This window comes from Gymnoscopelus microlampas (assembly GCF_963454915.1).
Source record: "Gymnoscopelus microlampas genome assembly, chromosome: 14".
Classification (NCBI taxonomy): Eukaryota; Metazoa; Chordata; class Actinopteri; order Myctophiformes; family Myctophidae; genus Gymnoscopelus; species Gymnoscopelus microlampas.
Genome location: NC_139951.1, coordinates 40685802 through 40701013, shown reverse-complemented (window position 1 = coordinate 40701013; position 15212 = coordinate 40685802). Strand labels below are relative to the sequence as shown.

The following is a 15212-nucleotide window of genomic DNA, read 5'->3' as shown; positions in this document are numbered from 1 at the left end:
TTACGTGTAACTACTTTTTGACCCAGGTCAGGTCTATCTGTGTATATCTACTGTTATGTCCTGGACTAGTCTATAACTTGCATGTCTAACTTGCAGGATCTCGGATAAAAACAGGCCGGGTTGGATCTACTGGGGGGGGGGGGGGACCCATACCTCTGCTTTTGATATCCCCAGGTCAGTCATTTGTCTCGCTGGTGGGGATATGTTATTCATTTTTTCTTTTTCTTTTTTTTTTACAAACCAAGCCTTGCATGGATGGATCAGAGATGGGAGTTGGCCAAAGAATACAGAGTAGCCTTTGGAAAAGTCCACGCCACCTGCTGGCAGCAGGAGGAGCTCTCCGTCCGGTAGATCTGCGCGCGGGTCTTACACACGCCGAAGCGCGCCGCCAACATGAAGAAATCGTGGTGAAAGGTGCGCGTGAAGAACGCGTAGAGGAAGGGGTTGGCGCACGAGTTGATCGGGTAGAAGAGGACCAGCAGGAGCTTGGAGTCGGTCACCGTGATGAGCGGGTACTTGAAGGCGGCGGAGATGGCGAAGAAGGAGATGGGAGCCATGCAGAGGAAGTCGGTGAAGATGAGCACGGCCATGCGCTTGGCAACGTGCGTGTCGGCGCGGGGCGGCGCGGTCGAGCGGTTGCGGACGTTCAGGTAGATGCTGAGGTAGCAGCCGCACACGCAGAAGAAGGCCAGGATGTTGAGCACGAGCAGAGACACCACGTAGACCTGAGACAGGACCGAGTCCACGTCCATGGGCAGGCAGATACTCGCCTGTGAAGACGAAAGAACGCACGTGAAGATAATGCAACATATTTGCAGCGTATACATGTACACCCACATTTTGTGAGTGTAACGCCCGAGAATCGAACTCTGCTCTCCCACGTGAAAAGCCAACATCTTAACCACTAGCCTAAAGAGGAATTCTCCATATCTCGGAAGAGATATTAAGATTTTGGTCATCAGGCAGAGGGTCTGAGCCACTTCTGCTATATGAGCATATACTGTATATGCAAATGGGTTTGGTTACATTTGTGCACTCAGTTAAATTAACACTCAGGATATTACTGTGACTGATTGTGAGTGAATGGCGTTGCTACAGTACCTTGGTGTAGCTGCTGACCCCTAGGGCTTCTACCGTGGGCAGCACAGCAACCAGGGCGGAGAAGACCCAGCCCACTGTCATGACGACGCAGGCGTGACGCAGCCGCATCTTCCGGTCGAGGCGTAAGGCGTGCGTGATGGTGTGCCAGCGTTCCACCGTGATGGCTGTCAACGTGAACACTGACAGCTCGCTGGCAAACATCTGCAAAGACACACACATACACGCACGCATGCACACAGTCACACTCTCAAAAACTAAGGAGCTTTGCATTGACTTTAGACTGTCCCCACAATCTCCCCGGAAGAGCCTGGCCAACGGAGAGACAGTAGATATTGTAAAAAACTACAAATATCTGGGCACAATAATCGATGACAAACTGAAATTTGACCTCAACACGGACATGATGTACAAAAAAGGCCAGCAACGCCTATACTGTCTGAGGAAATTGGCTAAGTTCAATATCGACAAAACTCTGATGAAACTGTTTTATAGTGCCTACATAGAGTCTGTCATTTCCTTTTCTATTATCTGTTGGTATGGTAATCTCTGTGTCAAGGACAATAATTCCCTTGGAAGAGTTGTGAAAGTTGCCTCCAAGGTAATTGGTACAAATATGAACAGCCTTGGACTTCTCTTCAACAGACAGGTACTCAAAAAAGCCAAGTCCATTCGTTCAGATACTGCTCACCCACTTAACACTGAGTACAAACTCCTTCCTTCGGGCCGTCGTTTGCGGACCCCCAGTGCCACAACAAACAGGCACAAATTGTCCTTTATTCCTATCTCTATCGGCAGTCTGAACTCTGTTATGGAGAAGCCAAGGAGGAGATAGCCTTTAGTTATTACGTGCACCTAGCAGTCTCCTTGTGTCCACGTACTCTATTTCAATGGCCATGTACACTGTACTGCATAGCACCTTATACTTTGCTCCTTATGACCTAATGTGAACTCTCTGTACCGGCTATGGATGTTTTACTGTGCTGTTTTTTACTGTCTGTTTTAATGTTTTGTTGTACTGTACTGATGTGCTGTTTTTTTACTGTCTGTTTTAATGTTTTGTTGTACTGTACTGATGCTATATGCTGCAAACCAATTTGCCCCTCGGGGACACTAATAAACTTGAACCTTGAACCTTGAACATATCCAAGTATACTTGCACAGGCACACAATGAACATCTATACCTACAGTACATTACAGCAAACATTTACACGCACGCACACACACACACACACACACGCACACGCACACGCACACACACACACACACACACACACACACACACACACCGTGAAGAAGCCCGCAGCATTGCAGCCCGGGCCCGTCTGCCAGTCGATGGCGTCGTTGTAGTAGTGGCCACGAGTGACGATGTCCACGGTTGCTATGACTACCAGGTAGACGCCCATGCACAGGTCAGCGAACGCCAGGTGGCACATCAGGAACCGAGGGACGGTCAGCTTGGCCTTGGTGCCTAACAACAATCCAATACACACTTAAAATAAAAACACTGCAAAAGTGAGTCTCAGGTTCATCATCCCATTCAATGATGATAACTTGATATTTTTGACATCAAGCAGATCTCTACAAAGGTTAAACCTTTTAACCACTTAAAGGGATAGTTCACCCCCAAAATGACTTTTTTCCTATCGATTAGTCACCCCATGGAGACTTGAATTCATGGATATGTTTTGTTTGTTTCATGAAGACACAAAACAAAAAAATATCCATGAATTCAAGTCTCTATGGGGTGACTAATAGATGGGGGAAAAGTATTGTTTTGGGTGAACTATCCTTTGAAACCCTATAAACATGATCCTGAAAGTGTCCTGAAAGTGTGTGCTGGAACTGCTTTTTCCCCGCCTACACCAAATCTCTTCACCAAAAACAGCGGATTAACTGTTCTTGGCTAATGTTCCCCCCCAGAATATGGATGCTGGGGTTCAAGTGGTTAAGGTCACTCAGTGTTCCCTTCAGCAATATGTGCAGCCTTATGCACCTAGCAAGATGAGGAGAACGGCAGTGTTCCCCAGCAGTGCCAGGATGGAGATGATCCAGATGAGGACCCTTAGTGGGGTGTCAGCCATGATGTCCTCACAGGGGTTGAAGGAGTCAGGGGTGGGGGTACAGTTGACGTAGGTGACGTTAGTACAGTGTTGATTCCAGAAGACGTGGTTATGACGCATATCGGGGTTGGAACACCATGAATGCCAGGTCCTACACACAGACACACGCACCCATTTGTTATTTGTGTCAATCTTCATGACCAGTGAAAACAAATTAACTGTGTCTGTCTGTCTGTCTGTCTGTCTGTCTGTCTGTCTGTCTGTCTGTCTGTCTGTCTGTAAATGCAACACTTTCTTTTCTACATATTCTCTAAATTCAACACTTTATCTTTTGACCATGTAGCCTAGATGTGGCAATGTGGCTATGCAAATGTGATGAGTTGAAAAGTAAGATTGGCTCTGCAGACCTACTGTCTGATAATTGAGCGGTGGTGACATAAAGTATACAGATATGATGACTTGCCAGTATTAACATTAGTTATTCATAAACATGTTTGTATATATGGAAGAAAGATAATTCACGGCAATGTCACGTCTGCAAGAGAGTGACAGTGCAGGCATGTGTATGGGTGTATAAAAGAGTATGGCTGCTAGTTTGAGAGCAGTAAACTGGCACACTCTTATTATTAATTTATTGCGACCATTAGCATAACTGTACCAGTTCTGCTGCTGTGTGTCAAATTTGCAAACTCATCAATCGTGTTGCAAACTCATCAATGCTTAACCACCCTCAAACTAGAGGCCATGTATTGCCAATAACCAACTTTGTGAAATAAAGGAAATAAAAAGTTAAATGTAAGTCTTTGTGCGGGTGTATTACCTGTTCCTGTACATGTTGAGGAAGGCACAGCAGTGTGAGGGGTAGGTGAGGTCAGCCTTGGATAGCTTTGTGAACAGATCCAGAGGTGGCAATTTTTTGAAAGACTTTACAGACTTTGCTATCAGCACCTGCAGTCCCCCCAGGATCGACCACGGAATGGAGCTCAGCTTTGTGTGAGAGATATCCCTGCAAAAAGCAAGGATGACAAAGGCACAAGGAGAGAGAGATAGAGGTTTCCCAGTTTAATACAAAGTCTTGTAAGGCAAGCACCGGTCATGGTGTCAGAGAATAACTGAGAAAAACAACCACCCCCACATCATTATTTAACCAATTAAGACCGGGAACGGATCTGTGTCATTTTAAGATTTCTTAGCAGACATACAAGATAAAGAAGATATACAAGCTTGTAGATCTATTTATTAAGTCCTATTAGTCCTTGACATGAAAAGGCTTGAGAACCACTGATAGCAACATAAGTTTTTTCAAAAAAAAAAAAGAAGACAAAAAAAAAATATATATATATATATATTCAAAGATTTGGACCAAATTTTCACGATTTTTCAAAAATAGCAGATCTACTATGAGCTTGGAAATCTATTTTTGAATGTATAAGATAAAAGTATAAAATAATGGTTTAAGTGGTTACACAGATGCTTTCCTGGTTTGAATGGGTTAAGAATAACTATAGAGAACACTTGAACAGTGTAATATTTGTTGCAGACATAAATTGTATACAGATTTCAGCATCATTTCTATCAATTTATGATTTCACTGGAACCTCCTCACACACACAGGCCAACTGTTCATTGTTCTGTCCCCCGCATTGTTAGTCATCATGGTGCTTACAGTGTGACCAGCCACCTGCAGCCCATGAAGGCCTCAGGATCAATGACAGTGAGGTTCTTGTTCCATGACAAATACCTGAATGAGAGAGTGATAGAGTGATAGAGAGGAGAAAGAAAGACATAGAGAAAGACAGACAGATCCTGTGTTAGTTAGTTTGATTTTTTTGTTGTCCCAAATGTGTAGGCCTATCTGTGCTTACAGAATTACTCACAATCTGTACACCGTGGTGCCATTAAAGGCGGCTCTGTCAATCTCTCTGATGTCATTATGGTACAGCCGTCTGTCAGTGAGAAGAGAATCCAAGTTAGTCATACGTATATAAATATAATAAAATAAATCTAACAGTGAAGTCACGTACAAATGTTGGTAGCAGGAGACCTGCCTGGATAAGAGCAGTAGAAATATCTGAAAAGGTGCCCATGGGCGAAGCAAGCATGGTGCAGAAAAAAGGATTTTGTTTGCAAGAAAATAAATTGTGCAAATGGCGATGGTCGGGTAAATTAATACATCAAAAATATGTCAAATAAAGATCACCCCTGTAAATAATTACACATTCACTGTTACCCTGTTTTATAGGCCTCTCTGTTCTGCTTAATTGAGCGGAAGTGAAATTGAGCAGACATGCAGAGGGTTTAGAGATGGAGAGAGCCTCAGACAAGGGCAGGAAACAAGGGAGTGTTTGATTTATTAGTGCCTATTTACTGCTCACTTAGTTTTCAAGTGTGTGTGTGTGTGTGTGTGTGTGTGTGTGTGTGTGTGTGTGTGTGTGTGTGTGTGTGTGTGTGTGTGTGTGTGTGTGTGTGTGTGTGTGTGTGTGTGTGTGTGTGTGTGTGTGTGTGTGTGTGTGTGTCAGTGTGTGTGTGTGCGTGCGTGCGAGTGAATTTAAAAATTGAACGGACAACTCACATTTCAGGGATGCGGACGCCTCTGAAGGCATTGACTGGTATTCTGTGTATATGACAGTTCTCCTGAAATTCACTAACAAGCACACATAACACATAGATGAGTGTGTGTGTGTGTGTGTGTGTGTGTGTGTGTGTGTGTGTGTGTGTGTGTGTGTGTGTGTGTGTGTGTGCGCGTGCGTGCGTGCGTGCGTGCGTGCGTGCGTGCGTGCGTGCGTGCGTGCGTGCGTGCGTGCGTGCGTGCGTGCGTGTATGTATGTAGAGTATAGTATGTATATTCTTGAATGCATCTTAATGTGTATTATGTCTTTATACAAGCAAGTGTTTGCCAAGTCTATAAAAGCCCCACTAGCAGCCCCTAGAGGACATTCTGCTCCTTATACCCAACTGAACCGAAGCGGTTTGATCTGAGTCTGACCAAGATTCTTATACTCTCTACACGTGGTCCTAGAAACAAATGTATTCGAACTGACCGACATTGCCTCTAAATTCTCATACGGTACACTCGTCGTCGGCAGAGATGCTCTCAAAAAGTTCCTATATTCTCTCACAGAACGCACACGCTGAATTGGCAGGTTGGCTCCTCATTTGCATGGATTTTCATTATGCACAGGCAGCATGCATGAGAATAAACATCCAGCCCGTGGCCTCAGTGAGCACAAGCTGACGTTTAGGGAAAACCAAATTTCACTGGATTGGATAGAGCATTGGTTCTCAAAGTGGGGTCCGGGGACCCCAGGGGTCCTTGAGGGAGTTCCAGGGGGTCCCCAGCTGGAGATGGATATAGTTACCAAATGGACCCTTGTCGGTCTGTAACTCTGAGAGTGTACAAATGGAACCAAATGGACCCTAATGGGTCCATTTGGTTCCATTTGTACACTCTCAGAGTTAAATTAACATTGACTTTACAATATAAATCGGAGTCCCAGAGATAGAAATGCCATTAAAAGGGGGTCCGTAGCCAAATGCATGTCAAACTGGGGTTCCTTGAAATTAAAATGGTTGAGAATCACTGCTAGAGCCGTACAAATCTTCTCTTATGGGGGCCCCTGGCATATCTTTTCAAATGGGGGTCTGCGGGCTAATAAGTGTCAATTTGGGGATCCTTGACACGAAACAGTTCGAGAACCACTGCCAGGGATAGAGTATACTTGACAATAAAGGCACTTGAATGAAGAAAAACAACGAAGTAACAGAACACCACATCCTTGTGTGTGAATGTGTGTGTCAGGGGCAGATGATGAAAACTGTAATTCTATACCACAGGGACCTTTTCTTGCATATAGGCCATGTGTTTCCTATATGTAAATATGTATGTTGTAGCTCTCTGGCTTCTAGCCCCATATCACTTCTCTTATACTTAAAATTCAAATGTGTGCTGATTGAGCTGAACTTGGTCAGGGTCTGATTGCACACCTACAATATCAGACCACTCCCAAAGCACGGACCCCCACTGTGGAGCCACTAGTGGGCCTAAATAGAGAAGCAGGCTGACTTACAGGAGAAAGTCATCGTCTGCAGAGTTGATCTTAGTGAAGTCTGGGAAGACTGTCAGTCCAGTGTTGATGATTTTCCTGTGATACACATCAACACACAATACACACATTTAGACAGTAATCAGTCAGAACAAGGCGATTTTTGAGTCAAGCAAATATAGACAATGATATAGGAGCGGGAATCTATTTTATTTGGAATAAATATATATTAATAAAATGTAGCCTATATTTGTGAAAATGAATGTCCAATGTCCAAAATGTGTTTTGATATACATTTACTTTGGCAAATTTGTTTTACATTCTGATATACTTGAACAATATTGCTGTGTGTGAAGTGTAAAAGGAAAGGTACAGAATTTTAAGCTGCACTGGAGCTTCCATACTTTGTGTATGTTGGCGGCCTCCAGTGGGCAGTGATGGGTGCTTGATACCCGTGCCACTGGTCTTACCAGATCACTGAAACTTATCGCAGTAAATCGTAAATGTATAGCATTTTAATCAAGAACGATGGGCTGATTTTATAAGTTTCTTGATAAGACACTTGTGTGCTAAACATCTTGTATAGTGCAGCTTTGAAGCGGGATTTGGAGGAATATTATGAACCAAACACCAAGTTAATAGTGCTTGTTCTTCACCTTCCTCACCCTGAGACATTTCTTTTGTGAGACATTTCTTTTTCCTGAAGGAGGGTTGTGACCCAGTTTTGGTACAAAGAAAGAGAGAATATTGGGGGGGTGGGGGGGGCTAGGGGGGAGCCTTATGGGACAATAAACTATGCATCCATATTCAACACTTCGGTGAGAGTTTCCCCATGTTGCAAACTGACCAGTGTCAGACCACTCACATGATCTGCAGGTTCACAAGCCCAATGAATGCATCTTCATGGATGACCTGCAGGTTTCTACTCTTAGTTATGGATCTGCAAGAAAACACACAAAAAACTAAAACAGTGAACTGTGAACGCATGCAGACACAAGGTAATGTGAGGCATTTCTTGGAACATCACGAATGCTATCATACCAGGTGGTACATAATTAATTCAGCTAAATTTGATTCATGTGTCCTGTTATGATTCCAAGGGGGATCTCTATCACTGAAGGGTACCAAAAAAGGGCTGTCCATATGGCACAACAATCATGTTTAATAGATATACTTACATCAAAGTGAGCTTTGTGAGATTGGCGAAGGCAAAAGCAGCAATACTCTTCAACTCTCCATTCTCCTCGATGTAACTAGGTGTGTGAGATAAAAAAAAAAAATTATAATAATAATAATAATATTGTGTAGTGTACACAGTATAGTTTTACTATTATAATTGTTTTTTACATACAAGGTGCTCTAGTCCCTCAACCAGCTAAACATGCCAACCACATGACATTCTGTGTTTGTTTTCCATTGAGTGTTACTGAGAACTCACATTCTGTTTGGGTGAAGCATAGCCTTGGTGTTGGTTGCACGTTGTCCCATATCAAATTAAGACTAAACATATTCACAAATAAAACATAGTATGTAACTTGAGTTAAGGTTGGTGCATGTCCCTTGTGGACAAAACTCCAGCGGGTAAGACTTACTGCTTATATTTTGTTCTCTTACACAATGTAAACCCCCGACCACAGAACACAAGCTTACTGGAGCTCCTATCATCTCTGAGCCCCTACACTCGTCTAGTTCCACACGGGAGACAAAACAATCATAACACTCATCAATCGCACGCACACGCGCACGCACGCACGCACGCACGCACGCACGCACGCACGCACGCACGCACGCACGCACACACACACACACACACACACACACACACACACACACACACACACACACACACACACACACACACACACACACACACACACACACACACACACACACACACACACACACACACACACACACACACACACACACTCTTACATTTTCTTCAGCTCTTGCAAGTTGGTGAAGGCGCGCACTGGAACCTCAGTGAGCCCTGTCTCTTTCAACTCCCTGTTGACACAGAAAACAGCCAATCACAAAATGTCTCTGACATTAATTAAACGAATCACAGAAATGCATGGATGATTAATAGTGATGGTTATTGGTCAGGTAAGGTTACTATAGAAGGACATTACTTTGTAGTTGAACAAAAAAGGGTTTTCAAAGATGTACTGCTTAACTCCCAAGTGGTGTGGACTGCAGACTGCAGACTGCAAAGAAAATAATTCCAAGGCACTCCGTCTTTGATGAAAAAATATATGGGATTTATGACCAACGCGTATCAACCAAGAAGGTCTTCATCAGGGTCTGTCTAACATTTTGGCTGTATTCAAGTGTGACTGATTAGCCAAAATGTTAGACCCTGATGATGAAAACCTTCTAGCTCGATACGCGTTGGTCATAATTTGTTGCCTTGCTCAAAATAAACCCTATATTCTTTCATCAAAGACGGCGTGCCTTGGAATTATTTTCTTTGCAAGTCTGCAGTCCACGCCATTTGGGAGTTAAGCAGTACTTCTTTGAAAAGCCTTCTTTGTAAATGTTCCTACCTGTATCACCAAAGAGCACCTATCTATGAGAGCCACTGACTGATCCCTGCAGTGCTTCTTTTTTCTCTTTTTATTACTTTGTAGTTTTTCCTCAGTTGCTGGATGGCCATTTACACAAAATGTGATCCTTCTCAGAAGTATCATTTTATTCTCACAGTAGCCACTGCCAGACCATACATGTCTAACTAACAGATGGGGCACAACTATTGAGAAGTAGTTAAGGGCAATGACATTAAGTCCAGCCAATCTTACCCGATAATATGGCAAAACCTGGACATGCTGACTTGGGATTCAGACCCACTGTCTCTGGATTTGATGAAGTAAGATGGTAGGTCTGACTACATGACAACAATGAAGACCTGTCTGCAAGGCCAATTAAATGCACTACTGATGAAAAACAAGATCTAATCCATTTGGCTGGTCTGTGTACAATGATTATACATTAACCACTTAAGGCGTATTTTACACTAACTGTCACACGAAAATAGTGGATCTAAGTGACGCATTGTGAGCTTGCATATCTGCAATTTTTTGACAAATGTTTAACAAAAGAAAAAGAAAAACTGTTACTTTTCAGGATTTAAATTTAAAAATAGCAAAAACAGCAGATCGACAAGCTCAAAACGTGCGTTTCCAGCTTGTAGATAAGATCTGCAATTTGTTTTGTACTTTTGTGTGACGCCCTAGTATGATCAAGTAGGGCATTAATTTACGAAAAAAACACTAAAAGTTAGAATATAATAAGAGGTTTCTGCCCCGTCAGCAGCGATATAATGACATGCCTAAAGTATACGGGACGTACAGCTAATTGTGAATGTACTGCTATTGAAACGGCTGCCCGTTCATTCTTGTAAACACTCATGTAATGAATCCCTGAGCCTTGGCCTCGGGGCAGAGCGGAGCAGAACACACACACTGCTGCCTCCGAATTCTTCTTAGGCCTGTACTCCTTCATTCACAGAGGCATACAGTGCATGCGTGTGTGCAGTGGTGTAAAAAGTAACTAAGTACATTTACTCAAGTACTGTACTTAAGTACACTTTTGAGGAATTCTGAGTGTGCATGAATTATTTTTTAATGTGCATGAGTACAGTACCTATGTGTGCACGCGTACATTCTTTTGTAGTGTGATTATACTGTACCACACCGTGCCTGGGAGAGGAGTATCTGTATTTACTTCATATGTTGTTCACCCTTTCTCTGAGAGGTATAATTGGTCTGGCTATCCACACACGCTTGCATGCATGCGCGCGAGCACACACACACACACACACGCACACACACGCACACACACACACACACACACACACACACACACACACACACACACACACACACACACACACACACACACACACACACACACGCACGCACACATGCACACACACATGCACACACACACGCACGCACACACACACGTGCACCTCTCTTCCTTTCCTGCCTATCTGTGGTCCTAGCCTTGAGATTCCAGGTCAGTGTTTACTGCAAGTGACTATCACCCTCCCCCCTGACTGAGAAAGCTTGAGATGAGGGGCTGGGTGAATGATGGTGACATTGGCACTTTACATCAGTGGAACCTGGGGTAAAATCTGGGCACGGGGAGATCTAGAATGAACACTCTTAGACTCTCGCTACAAATACCATTAAAGTGTCCTTGAGTCGTAAGTAACAAAACTGTAGTTGTACAGAACTATTCCCAGGTGTCACTATGTATAAATAAAGAGCGTGAAAAGGCAAGGAAGGTTGCTGACATACAGTAGAGTATGCATGCTCAGCATATGTTGTAAAAAAGAAATCGGGCATATTTTATACAAATCAGCCAAAACAGAGTTGAACAACGGATATTAATACAACAGCGAACACACAAGCAAGATTATACAGTCAATGTTTCCCCCTGCCACGGTTATTAGTCACTTCCTTGATTCTCTTTACATAAAATGCCCCTTCATCTTGCATCTGTTCTGCATGCTAATAATGTTTCAGATAATAATTCCTCTCACGTGTGCATGGTGAAAAGTGCAATGACACTGCAGCAAAGCACAGAAATATAACACTTGCAAATGGCATTACAGCCCAGTGTGTGTGTGTGTGTGTGTGTGTGTGTGTGTGTGTGTGTGTGTGTGTGTGTGTGTGTGTGTGTGTGTGTGTGTGTGTGTGTGTGTGTGTGTGTGTGTGTGCGTGTGTGTGTGTCAGAAAAATGACATACCAGCAGAGAATACATTCAATTGGTAGACTAAAGCAGTGGTTCTCAACCTTTTCAGGCCCCGACCCCCCAAATGAATCATATTTGAACTGGGGACCCCCCAAAATAATCATTTTTGAGTTGAGGCATTACATTTAGTTTGACTCGTTTCCACAGATACATATTGTGAACATAGCTGATCTACAAGCTCACAACGCCTCGCAGTTTTTATAGTATAGTTGGCTGATTACTTTTGATGCAGTGATGGTATTTTTCTTTTCTTTCTTTCTTTTCTTTCTCTTTTTGTCTTAAAAGTCCTTAAATTGTCTCTTCACCGACCCCCCCACCCCCCACCGCCCCCAAATCATGTGGGGACCCCTCTGAGGGTCCCGACCCACAGGTTGAAGTTCACTTAAAATATGAACTAGTTCAAAGTTCAGTTCACAAATTTTAAAATGAACTAGTTCAAAGTTCAGTTCATAATTCAAAATTTTGAACTAAAGTTCATGGTTCAAAAAATGAACTAGTTCAGTTCTTTTTCGTTCTTTTTTTTCAATATATATTAGTGCTGTCAGGCGATTAAAATTTTTAATCGCGATTAATCGCATGATTTTTGTAGTTAATCGCGCGATTAATCGCTTATTAATCGCATATTTTTATTGTCTCAAACTTGAATGATTAACTGAAAAGCAGTGCATTGTATTGTATTGTATATGGAGCAGGATGCATCCGAATCTATTATTTATTATTATTACTATACTTTTATTTTTTATCCAATACATTATAAAACCAATGTTATTTATTTAATTTTCTTATACATTATATCCTCTCTGGTGTACATACACAAAGCACCCTATATTTATTATTTCCAGTGGTGTAAAGTAACTAAGTACATTTATTCAAGTACTGTACTTAAGTACAATTTTGAGGTACTTTTACTTTACTAGAGTATTAGCAGTTTTCAGTACTTACTTACTTCTACTCTACATCTCAGAGGCAAATATTGTACTTATTTTTAATTATTTGAAAACTGAAGTTACTAGTTACTATGTAGATTTTGCAAATACATGAATCACTTCAGCCCTATTTAAGTTTTGGCTATTGGAAAATAGCCGATCTACAAGCTCACAACCTATACCTCTATGCTCACAACAGGTCACGGTGCGACACAGTGAGCTTGTAGATCTGCTATTTTCTAAAGATTTTCATTCATCTTGGTGGGAGGCCTACTTTTCTTGGACGCTTTTTTTCTCTCTGCCAAAAATAGCAGATCTACAAGCTCACAACGCGTCGCGCTGCAACACGTTGTGAGCTTGTAGATCGGCTATTTTTGGCTTATGTTCCCCCCATCTGGGGTTCATGTGGTTAATACTAATGTAATGCATAATAATGTAATGGTGTTTTAATTTTTCATTCATCTTGGCGGGGGGGCTGGGGGCTTGTCAAAGTGAGTGTATGACACTGTTAACATCAAAAGCCAGGTGCAGAAGTCCACTTTTAATGCCAAAATAAAGTCGGGTCGGACGTCCAGACTACAATACGTTCATTCAGAGGTTCGGGGGCCGGGGCTACCGTCCTAAAGTCGGCTGTAAGCTACGGTGCACGCATCAGCCACGGTCCGGACATGTTGTTGTAACATCCCAAACTCATTTCGCCGTTCCGCGGTGTTTACTTTATTAATTCAGCCCAGCTTCAAGTTAATTTTGTCGGCAGTGAAGCCAAGGAAACAACACCGATACTTTGGAAGAGACACAAGTCAACTTCCAAATGCTTGTGGCCGGGAAATGAGCTTCGCAGAGCGGATAAAGTGTCAGCTCTTCGCCCTGGCCGAGTGGCCGTAACTGTCTGTGCTGTTCACTAGCTGTCGCTGCAATGAGACTGTTCACTCGGAGTCGGTCTCCGCGCTGAGCACATGAATGTGAGACGCCGCCTTGCTTTTCTCTTTTTTTGGCTGATGGTGCGTTCAAGACGCCTCGGAAACACAGAATAGGATGAAATACAACATGACAAACCGATGTAACCATGGAATTTTGGGACACTCTTGAACGAAGTTTGAACGAAGAGAGAACGCCGTTCACAAACGCCAGAATGAACGCGTTCACAATAACGTTCATCTAGCGGATATACAGTACGTTCAGTTCACGTTCGCCCAAAATACGAACGAGTTCATGAACGATCGTTCATTGAACGCGTTCAGGCACAACACTGACCATAACTAATTGGTTTTGGGGTTCGGCAGATGACTAAAGGGGTGCATGAGGTCTCAGCCAGTTAGTGCACCGACCATATAGCTCCTTGTGTCGCATGTGACCCCTGTCATGTCTCTCTGCTATAGGTTCCCTGTCTCCTGTCTGTCAAAAGATTTGATTGCAAAAAATACTACTAATAAAGCATTGAATGGTTTAGGGCCCAAATACATTTCTGAGCTTGTGCTATCATCACAAACCAATCCAGACCTCTCAGGTCGCCTGGGACAGGTCTGCTTTCTATCCCCCAGAATCAGAATTAAACGTGCAGAAGCATGCATTCAGTTTTTATGCACCACATGTCTGGAATAAACTCGCAGAAAACTCAGAGAAAAAACTACTGTTAGGTGAGTTTATTTTTTATCATTTTGTCTGCACTACAATTACATTCTTATTTCTGTTTTTATTTGACTTATACTGTTTTGTTTTTATTGCACTCACTTAATGCTTAATGTCTTAATGCTCAATGTTTTATGCAAAGCACTTTGGAAATGCCTTGTTGAAAATGTGCTATACAAACAAACTGGCCTCTACACTCTCCTATCTAAATAAAACATCATCTTAAAAACAGCAGACAAAACGGTAGGCAGCAGATAACACTATAAGACCGTTATACTGATCTGGTAGATGACACATGTACTGCATCTTCTAGATGTGTAGTATGATATTCACAATGAATGCACACATGGAGTATAAGCATCAGAAATTACATACAGTACATGCTCATGTATTGTGTAGGCAGTGGTGGAAAGTAACTACGTAGTTTTACTTAAGTACTGTACTTGATATGAGTATTTCCAATTTCCAATACTTTTACTTCTACTCCACTACATTTCGGATCCAAATATTGTACTTTTACTCCACTACATTTATTTGAAAACTTAACTATTACTTTGTAGATTTTGATTATTATTACAAAACCTACATTACCCACTTCATACATATACATTTTAGCCATTTGAAAATAGCCGATCTACAAGCTCACAATGCGATGCGACGCATTGTGAGCTTGTAGATCTGCTATTTTCAAAAG

The 15212-nt window shown here is 42.5% G+C and overlaps 1 protein-coding gene across 1 annotated transcript in view; it reads right to left on the bottom strand.

Annotated features, from left to right (window-relative positions):
• Positions 1-260: 260 nt before the first annotated feature.
• Positions 261-15212, bottom strand: part of fshr (follicle stimulating hormone receptor) — a gene marked incomplete at both ends in the record, with an annotated part of 28588 nt that continues 13636 nt past the window's right edge. Inside the window, 10 exons of the mRNA XM_084078349.1 lie at positions 261-770; positions 1102-1302; positions 2389-2570; positions 3096-3313; positions 3983-4168; positions 4829-4903; positions 5040-5108; positions 7230-7304; positions 8071-8145; positions 9141-9212. Coding sequence (XP_083934475.1) covers positions 261-770; positions 1102-1302; positions 2389-2570; positions 3096-3313; positions 3983-4168; positions 4829-4903; positions 5040-5108; positions 7230-7304; positions 8071-8145; positions 9141-9212 — 1663 coding nt within the window. The remainder of the gene's footprint in view (positions 771-1101; positions 1303-2388; positions 2571-3095; positions 3314-3982; positions 4169-4828; positions 4904-5039; positions 5109-7229; positions 7305-8070; positions 8146-9140; positions 9213-15212) is intronic.